Consider the following 10,982-nt stretch of genomic DNA (forward strand, 5'->3'; position numbering starts at 1 on the left):
TCTCTCTCTCTCTCTCTCTCACACACACACACACACACACACACATATTCTAAAGGGAAGAACAGTGGAATGAGTCAGAAGCCCTGGGTTCCTTGGCACATGCTAAATTTGCAATCTTGGAAAAATCACAGCCTCCATTTCCTCTTTTGTAGCATGAGGAGCCTGATACCTGTTCTGCCTAACTCACAAAGTTCTTGTGAAGATCAAAGGCAATGAGGTTTCTGACATTTCTTTTTAGACTATAAAGTGTTATATAAATATAAGATACAATTATTTATTATTTTCTGTCCAGCTGCCCTTTTGAGTATAAAAATTAGTCAATGATTAATGTCTATATAATGTTGACATAGTTGGCAGTATCTAGAGAACTGACAAGAAGCTAGGAGTATTTTCCAGTATCTCCCCCCTCAACCCCAAGCCAACCCTGTCACAGAATAGGCTAGCTGACAAAAACAAAAAATAAATACAAAAGTGAAAAGTAAGTATATTCAAGTATCTACCTTCAAAACCATCTTCTCATAGAAATTAGAGCTGGAAGGGCCCTTAACAGGCATGACGAAAGAGTGTCTAGTCATAGGAAGTGAGTAGCAGAGCTGAAATTTGAACCCAGGTCTTTTGACACAAATTCAGCACTCCTTCCATGCTACCAGGCCCCTATTCCTTGACCTCTACTAACTCTCCTCACCTTAAAGAAATTGAAAGATAGCCTGATTTTTGATGGCCAGTCTAGGAGAATTTGAACTGGAAAATTCCCTTCACAACAAAAGCAGGAAATAGTGTGAAGCAAATGTAGAAATTACAGGTACTGCTGTTAGTCAATAAGTATTTATATAGTGCACACTACATGCTACAAATATTATCTCATTTGATCCTCCTGACAACCCTGGAAAGTAATTGATATTATTATCCCCATTTTACAAGTGAGGAAACTAAGGCATGCAGAAATTAAGTGACTTGCCCAGGGTCACATAGCTAGTAAGTGTCTAAGGTCAGATCTGAACTCAGGTCTTCCCAACTCCAAGTCCAGCATTCAGCTGTGCCACCTAGCTGTTGATGGCATGTGATCTCACTCTTTCCAAAGCATTAGTTTACTGTTGTATAAACAACAATCTAAGGTCTAAAAATTTTAGGACTTTTAAAGAAAGACAAAATATGTAATCTACTAAATTTTCCCTTAAATTATATAAATTTACATATATGTATATATGTGTGTATATATATGCATATATATGTATATATGTGTGTGTATGTGTGTGTGTGTGTGTGTGTGTGTGTGTGTATAAGAGACTTATATAAACTGATGCTGAGTGAGGAGAGCAGAACCAGGAAAGCTTTGTATACAATTACAGACACATCGCATGTGTGATGAGTAACTTTGATAGACTGGGCTCCTCTCAGCAATGCAAGGTTATAAGACAACTCCAAAAGACTCATGATGGAAAGGGATATCCACATCCAGAGAAAGAACTACAGTCTGAATGAGGACTGAAGCAAACTACCTGCTCTCTCTCTTTTTTTGTTTTGTTTTGTTTCTTCTTTTTCATTGTTCACTCCATTGCTTATAATCCTTCTTTACAACTTGACTAACGTTTAATGTGAAGGTATTTTTAGATCCTATATTTGATTGTATGCTGCCATGGGGGAGAGGGTAGGAAAGGGATGGGGAGAAAATTTGAAACTCAAGGGATTGTGGAACTGAATGTTGTAAACTAAAAGCAAATCAATAAAATTTTTAAATGATGCTATTGATGCTGTTGATCACCTGGCAACTGAGTTTAAAAGATGAATATCATCATCCCTTGTACTAGAAAGACTTCTTACATTTAACATAGTAGATAAACCACTTTCTCTGGAGTCAAAGGACCTGAGTTCAAATCTTACATCTACTACTACCTGTATGACCTTGGGCAAGTCACTCAAATCCCCTTGAGCCTTGGTTTCTTTAACTATAAAAGTGAGGGGGATAGATGAGGTGGCCTCAGAGATTCCTTCCAGTCCGTGATCTATAATCCTCTAGTCCTAATGAATATGAAGGATTAATATTTCTGTATTTCAAAATGAACATTAAAATTTACACTGGGATCAAACATCTCCTTCTTTGGTCTCTTCAAAATAATGTTGAGTCTTGGCAAAAGAGGGATGTGGAAGATTAAGTGAGACTCTAGTAAAACATCATGGAAAAGAAATTGTAAAGTTTATTTTAATTTTAAATAACTATCAAGAGTTAATTGTCTTTATGGTTGGTTTATTTTATCTTTAGCTGAAGACTTGTGAAAGAGAATTTCCACTGGAGACACAGAAGGGAAACAGGGAGTTAGTATTTCATTGGAAAGATGGCATTCCTACAACATCATGACTCACAGATTCCTTCATTTTCACAAATGTCCATTTTATGATCCTACTCCTCGATGTTTCTGAGCTAACTTGTTGGGTTCAGCATTTGGGAAAAATGCATTTCCACAGCAAGTCAAAGAAATTACAAAAAAAATAAATAAAGAGCCTGCGTGATAGTTTTAAACCTATGTGTAATTTATCTGATAATTACGTGTTTTTTTCTGTCAGCACAGGTGCTTGACTAAAGATTATGAGAAGCGGCCAATCGTATCTGATCTTTTGCAGCATGAATTCATTACCCAAATTGAGGGCAAAGATGTGATGTTACAGAAGCAACTCACAGAACTCATCGAAGCTCACCAGCAACTAGGAGTCACCGAAAGGGCCAGGTAAACAAAAAGGTTCTTGACAAATACAGATGAAATTTATGGAATTAATTCTGGAAGTCTTCAAAATTTTATGACATAAAATAGGACTTTTTAAAAATCATTAAGTTCTGTGTTTCCTGGGTTGGTGTTTCATGAATTAAAAATCAAATGAATTTTGCAAACTTCTAGTTCCTTGCCTGATCTCTGATCTTTCTAAACAACTGCATCAGAGCAATACTCTGAATGTGAAATCCAATAGATGTTTTATATTGATGGACATTTTATTGCATTTTCTGTTCTACTTCAAGACAAGAAATAATAAAGGTGAGATGGGGGAGAAGTGTTGAAAGTTAGAGTTTAAAGCAGCAGTCCTCAAACTATTTGGTCTCAGGACCCCTTTATCCCCTTAAAGATTATTGAGGACCACCCCATCCTCCAAGATGTTTTGTATATGTATGTTACATCCATTGATATTTACCACATTAGAAATTAAAACCGTATCGTTATGAAAATAGTTTGAGTCTCAAGGCATCTTAATGATTTCTTTAAGTGCCTGCTATCTGCTACTTTGAGAACCAATGCCTTACAGACTCTGATAGCATTATTTGGCGGTGTCATCTTGTCACCAGTTTCACTGGATAAAAGTATCTTTATCCATAGTCAATTGTCATGCTTCTTATTTCTAGCTAGCTGCCCTTGAAGCCAAGGATTCAAATCTGAACTCTGCCACAGGCATACACACCTTGGGCAAGTCATTTAACATTTAGTGTTGTAGGCAATTCTCTAAGAATATTGCTTTCTGGGAAGGTGCTGGACTGCATTGGTAAAGGGTGTTTCTTGCATCAATATTGAGTTCCCTGCATCAATAAAATTACAGTTCTACTCCCTATTCCTAAAATTCTATTAAAAATATCAAGGATCATTTCATTATTCCATATGCATAATTAAGGAGGGATGAGAATGGAATGGGAGAAATCAAACAATGTGGTGGAGGATTGGCAGGCAGAACTGTAACACTGGATAGATACTATACTTAAGTCAGGACATACATATTCAATTTAACTCAAGAAAGGAAGTGTAGCAAGGACACTTAGGTAAAAAAGAACTAGTTCTACCCTCTCTTAATGCTGTTACCTTGGGCCAGTCCTTTCATCTTATGGATGTTCAGTTTCCTTATCTTTAAAATGGGAATCCCAATACTCTGCTACCCTGCTACCTCAGCCTCTGCCACCCATTTCCTGCTACCCCTTCAAAGCTGCTGTGAGCATCCAATAAGAGATATGAAAGGGTTTTTGTAACCTGGAAAATATTCGCTTTCCAGAAACACAAAGTATTGTTGCTGTTTTAATAATAGGAATAATCCATTGAAGATTCATTGAGTGCCTGTTATGGTCCAGCAATTTGCTGTGTGTTGTGGGGATTCAAACTCCAACTACATTCAATAAATATTTATTGGGCCCCTGCCATATGTAAAGCTCTGGGCTCAACTTATCCCTTCCTGGCCTTGAGCCAAGAGTCAAGGGAAATTTTCCCTCAAGTAAACTTCACTGCCCTTTATTATTCCCCTACAACTCCTGAGAACTGAGATCTCCCAAGCAAAAGGAAAAGGGTCTCCTATGTCACTGACAGTATCTTAGAAAAATTCTAAGGGTTTTAAAAAGCTAATCAGAAACATTGGACTGCCTTATTGTTTTACCAATTGCAAAACCATGAGTTGATTGAAATTGATTCAAAGTCCAGCTATGCTGAGTGGCATCAGTGACCTAAAAGTACTATTTCTTTTGAAAAACTCAGCTTTAGGGTTGAATTGGTTGCGTGTGTGTTTAGCAGGATAAAGCCCAATTCCAGTTAGTTTCAAGGGAGATTATGATATTATAAATGTATTATTGGGAAGGCAAATGGGGATGGCATTAAAGAAAAAGCCCTTTCTACATAATAAGTGCTAGAATATGTCATTCTAATTCTGCGGCATACTCAAATTTTTTTTTCTGCTAAAATCATCCTCTGATGCCTTATGATAGCATGAAGGACCCTGGGCTGTCAAAAGCTATGGATATAAGTGGTAACAAGTCCTACAGACTTAAATATTAAAGTTCTAGAATTGACAGTTATCTCTATCAAATTTCATTTTACTGGATTCAACCCATTGCTCTAGGTAGTGGTATATAGCATTGTCATATCATTTATCTTGAGAATACTTTTTCCTTTAGTATTTTTTACATTCAAACAAAACAATTGTATTTATACTATTAATGAAGGGTTTTCAAAACTCATCCCCATCTAAATGGCCACAAATTCATAATCCACCATGCTTCTTTTTAAACCATATTACTGTTGCATATTTAGGTTTGCCTTTAAATTTTGTGAAAAGAAAAATTCTATTATTAGCTTGATTTCCTAAATATAATGGTTATTATAACACTTTTTAAAATATGTATATTTTCAAGTATATATTATGATTTATTATATATTATATTTATATATAGTATATAGCTACATTATTATATGTAGATGTATCATGTGTGTTTTATATATACACCTATGTACATGTACATATATATGTATATATATGTGTGTATACATATATAATTTTTCTCATTTCAGAAATTCTACCTGTAGACCTTAGTTGGTCCAGTTTCATTATTCAGGCATATGTACTAAGAAAATTAATAGAATCCACTGAAACTTTTAAGCATGTCTCAAAAGATGAAGAAATAAAAGACAATCTCACTTTGGGTCTTTTTCCATTTTGTCTTATGAGTACTTGGCTCAGGCTGTGAGATCCTTTGTCTAGGTGTAGGGATTTTATATAACATAAAGTCTGCTGATAGGACTTTGATGTAGTTGAGTCTAATTACCAAAGCAGCACAATGGTGAAGGAAAGTGAAAGATCAATAGGCAGTAATAATAAGGTAGAAGGAAAAGCAGCCCTTTCTGCTTTTCTGTCATCAAACAAATAGCTCCATTTTACCTCCCATTTGCCAAATGGGAAGCTCTCATTCTAATAACCTAGTTCCAGTCAAATTGGACTAGCCTCTCTCTCCTTCACCTACCCCATGATTTCCTACCTCTGGGTCTTTGTTAACACTATCTCGCAAGCATAGAATATCTTCAGCTAAGTTTTTAAGGTCAAGCTAAATGCCACCTTCTTTATGAAGACTTGCCTAATCTCTGCAGTGAGCAACAGCCATTTCTTCCTTAAACTTTACATACAACTATGTTTTGCACCCCTATAATCCAGTTACAACATTACTTTAAATTATAATTATTTGTATGTGTCATATCCCCCTAAAGCACTGTAAGTTCCATATAGACTGTACCCATTTCTTATCTAAATTTTATATTACTCCCAATGCCTTGCATAGTGCCTTGTATACAACAGGTGTTTCATAAATGTTAATTGGGATTGTTAGAATGATTTTATGGACAAAATTTATCCATTAGAATTATCCTTCTCTTTTAATAAAATATACTATTTGAAATACTCAATGCCTTTCCCTTAAAGATTTTGGAAGCAGAGGACCTTGGCTTAACTCCTGCCTCTGTAATTTAATAACTATGTGACTTTTAGCACATCATTTAATGCCCCTGCCTCTCAAATTTCTAATTTGTAAAATGAAGAGATTGCTTTTGATGCCCTTGATGATCTCTTTCGATTTAAAATTCATGATCCTATCTGCCACCTAACTGAAATTCTACTCATTTGGGGAGGGGGGGAGAGAAATAGTGGGAGGGAGGAATTTTTTTTAATTAAAAGAATAACTTTTCTCTAGGGCTCAGCTTCATCATTATAATTAAATAATTAAACCTTAGTACTTTTCATACTTGGACATCTTAACTCAGGCTTTGGGGGAAAAAAATTAAACTTGGTTCCAATGCTACACCTCCATGAAGTCTTCTCCCAGACACTAAGGGAAAGAAATGATCTCTACTGTCTCTGAATACAAAATATTTTCTTATCTAGTCCATTTTGACTAAGACTACAAGGAAGTAAATGCTATCTTTCCTCCTGATCATGAGAAGCATGACAGCACTTAGCAGAATGCCTTGCATTCTTTATTTCAGTGTTCCAATGTATGAGAAGTTCTTATTCTGGGGCATATGACCCTTTTTTTTTTTTTAACATTTTGCTAACTATATTTCGATATAATCAATATAATAAATTTATAACCATATAGATTTTATTTTGTACATTTAAAAATATTATTCTGAAAAAGGGTCTGTAGGCTTCAACAGAAGGGTCCATGACACAGAAAGGGTTACTCTAGGATATTTTGACATTATATGGGTACCACGCAACATGAATCTATTAGCTTTGACCAACCCACATCCTTTTCCAGGTATATTTGTTAGATACCTAGTCATTTCATAAGTATTTATTAAATTCCTGCTGCCAGGCATTGTGCTAAGCACTGGAGATACAAAGAAAGCTAAAGATAGCCCTTGTTCTCAAGGAGCTCACAATCTAATATAAATATCTGTTGATAGATTCATGATTACATACCTTGAGCTTATAGAATAACTGCATTCTATGATTCCTAATCCATAAATCCTTATTCATCATGTAACAATACCCTTTCAGAGAGACTAGGTTGAAATAAAGTGTACACTTACTAGATCCTTCTTGGGACCTGGCAATTTAACATCATGTGCTCCTTTTCTACAATATCTAAGAGACTGCCAGAATCATGAAGAAGTAATGACTCAATCTGTTACTGGCCTACAGATGTCTGACCATCAGATTGTAAGCTTCTTAAGGGCAGGAACTTTCTTTTGCCTCTTTCTGTATCTCTGGCACTGTAATGTTAGTGAAATAGGAAGATCTTCTCTGTCCATTAATAGACCTTTGTAACCACGTGTCCCCTTTTCCTTGGAACAGGAGCCCTGTTCCCAGGTCTACAGGTACACAGGTATTTCAATCATGAATGTCTTGCTGCTTTCACAGCTGTGATGCATCCTGAATCACATAGAGTCCATGAGGGGGGGAACTTGCCTAAGGAGGAGCTTGCTTAGGGGGAGGCTTGCTTGTAGGAAGGCTTTCACACCTTTTGGTACTAATATAATTAGGCACTGAGTCATGAGGGTTGTGGTGCCTTCTGGCTCTGAACCTCTTAGTTGAAAACTATATATACTGGGAGATTGGTATTTTACTTTGGGGCTCGCTCATGAGAAGGACCTTTTGATTCCCTGGACAGGACTCTGGGTAGACATTTGTTAAGAGCGCCCTGCCTACTCAGATGATGGTGCTCCTCCAGTCTACATTATTCTGTTTAGACAGTTGGAGTCCTATCTATTGGATTCTTTCTTGGATACTCGTTTCTTTTTCATTATCTGTACTCATCTGTCTGTTAATTAAAATAAGATCTTTAGACCCTTTAAAACTGTCTTTCCTTTAGAAAAGCAGATCAAAGAACCTATGCTAGCCGGCCATCCTGAGTGTGCTAGGATGCTTGCTAATACAGACACAGTGTCTGGCATATGGTAGATTCTTAATAAATGCTTATTTATTGACTGATTCTTATATTACTGACTCTCACCCTGTACCTTCAACCTGGGGCTCCTTCAGGAGCAAATACTGCTAACACAGGAAGTTTTGCATTTTTTCCAAGGTCATTTCCTTTCTCCCAATTAGCATTCATATTTTTTCTCTGAGTGATACCAATAGATAGTAATGGTGTGTATGGAAATGAGCATTCCACTCTCCTCCTTGCCTCAAGAACACATAGTTAGCAACTACCATGCTCTCAGATGAGTAGTAGACTCACAATTCTACACATTCTTCAATGTGCCTTCTTTTCTTTCCTAGGTACCCAGAGTTTCCTAGAGTTAGATTAGACATCATGCCAATTCTTGTCCCAAAAAGAATTGTATTAGGACCAGAGACTGAATAACCTCTCAATTAAGAATGACATTACTGAGTTTTTCTGCCTTAACCTATCACTGAGAAGAGAAGTAAGGAGAAGCAGGATGGGTAGCTGGACCATTGTGTACTAAAGAGCTATTAGTGTTTCATAGAAATCACATCGACTCTTTAGAATAGTGGAAGAAAGAGTAAAAGGAGCATCAATTTCTCAAAGCCAAGAACCTTTGCTCAGTTCTCCTTGTTGAATGACCAAAGGATAAAACTTATCAATTATTCTTATACCCTTTGATATTTTCGGTTTTGAGAAAACTATTTCTTACAGAAAAGCACAAACTCTAGACAGTTTCCAAGGCATACTGGATAGAGTACTGGACATGGCATCAGAAAGACCTTATTTCAAATCCTCTTTCACACACTTATTGTGTGAACCCATGAAAATAACTTAAAAACCTCTGTGCCTCAGTTTCCTCATCTGTTGAATAAGAAGGTTGGATTCAATGGCTTTAAAGATCCCTTTTGGTTTTAAATACATAATCCTACAGTCCTGTTAAGTGTTATTAAACATTTCATCATTCTGTCACATAGCCTTAACAATAAACCCAACAGAAGAGATAGTATCAAAGAGCTTTAATATTTTTACTGTCCCCTATCCTAAATGACTATTGGAAGAAAAATGAAAACATTTCTGGTCATTTGACATTAATCTAAGCATTAATATCGGGACTTGAATTGTAGAAAACCCAAGAGAGTCAGATTTTTCCAAGAGCCATAGTAAGCTTCCATCTGCACTGTAACATCAAGGATTAAGACAACCTTCATGACTTTTGGACAGATGTAAGAGTACAGTGAGTAACATCAGCAGTGGGAGACATCATCTCCTTCTAGAAACAACCTCCAGTTGTAGAAACTAATTAATTCTTTTATCTTCCAAGTTGCTTTCTCATTTTCTGAATTCATCTGGCAGAAGTTACCATATTTTGTCATCTGGGAGTTTGAATTTTGTTTGCTTGCACTGTATGAATCACCTACCAATCCTTTCCATTTAAATTCATTACTTTCAGTTGCAGCATTTGCCGTTGGCATTACTGATCAGCTTATTCAGAAGTCAGAGATTGACTGAGACTATGTTGTCCTATATTTTCTTTTCTAAAGACTAAGTTAAGAGGTCCAAATGATGAAAAATACAGCTATCTAGTTATGATAACCAAAGCCTAGCCTTACAGAAAAGTTTTTAATTTCAAAAAAATTATCTCTCTCCCACTCCCCACCTTCTGCACTGAACAATCCTAAAAACTCACAACAAACTTGCATAGTTCAGCAAAGCAAATTCTCATATTGACCATGTCTGAAAACACAAATCTTATTCCAAATTTCAACTCTTCTCTTCCAGAAGGTAGGGGGCATGAATCATCTTCAGTCCTCAAAAGTTGAATTTATCATTGCATTAATTAGAGTTCTACATTCTTTCAAAATTGTTTTTCTGTATAATGCTGCTGTCATTATGTAAATTATTCTCCTAGTTCTGCTAAATTCACTCTGTATCAGTTCATAAAGTTCTTCCCAGCTTCTTTTGAAATTGTTCACTTCGTCATTTCTCATGGCACAAAATCATATTCCTATGCCACAATTTATTTAGGCATCCCTCAAGGGATTTTTAGTTTCCAGGTTAGGGCTTCTACAAAAAAGAACTGCTCTAAATATTTTTGTAAATATGGATCCTTTTCCTCTTTCTTTGACTTATTTAGGGTATAGCCTTAATAGTAGTATAGTCAGAGCAAAGAATATTCATCAGTTAGTAACTCTGGGGGAATCAAAAATGTTTTGGCACATGGAAAGATTATTTAGGAAATATAACATGCACATAGTATCTATTTATCAATATTTAATTCACTTTTTTGTTTAAAATATAGGAACCTATTACTTATGAAGAAACTGAGAATTAAGGAGGTGAATTTAATAGTCTCAGGTCATGTACAGCTTGTTAGTACTAGAGCCGGAGCCCAAACCTAAGTCCCTCTTCCCAGCCCTATGTACTTATCAATAAAACATACAACTTTAGGCATTTTTTTATACTGATGGACTTACATGATCTTTCCACTCTGTCATCCTTGTTGTCAGTAAAACACATTTCCCATTTATATTTTACCATTCCAATCTTCTTACTCCTCTGATTACACTCTATAATCCTGCTCAACAGACCTATTAGCTATTCCTCCTATAGGATACCTTCATCTCCCATCTCCATGCTTTGTCTTGGCTTTCCCCCATGATTAGAAAGTCCTCCACCCTCCTCATCTTCACCTCCTGAAATGTCTAATTGCCTTTAAGACTTAGTTCAAGCTCTAACTTCTATGTGAAGATTTTGCTGGGCAACCCTGCAACTTCTAGGTCCCTTCTTCCCCAGACTTCCTTTTATC

The 10,982-nt window shown here is 36.1% G+C and overlaps 1 protein-coding gene across 1 annotated transcript in view; it reads left to right on the forward strand.

The window, feature by feature from the left end:
- MYO3A (myosin IIIA) overlaps positions 1 to 10,982 on the forward strand; it is a 269,882-nt gene that overhangs the window by 69,688 nt on the left and 189,212 nt on the right. The window contains exon 8 of the mRNA XM_069086101.1: positions 2,568 to 2,723. Coding sequence (XP_068942202.1) covers positions 2,568 to 2,723 — 156 coding nt within the window. The remainder of the gene's footprint in view (positions 1 to 2,567; positions 2,724 to 10,982) is intronic.

This window comes from Petaurus breviceps, unplaced genomic scaffold (assembly GCF_028583685.1).
Source record: "Petaurus breviceps papuanus isolate PSGF00001 unplaced genomic scaffold, PetGlider_PUasm1.0 178, whole genome shotgun sequence".
NCBI lineage: Eukaryota > Metazoa > Chordata > Mammalia > Diprotodontia > Petauridae > Petaurus > Petaurus breviceps.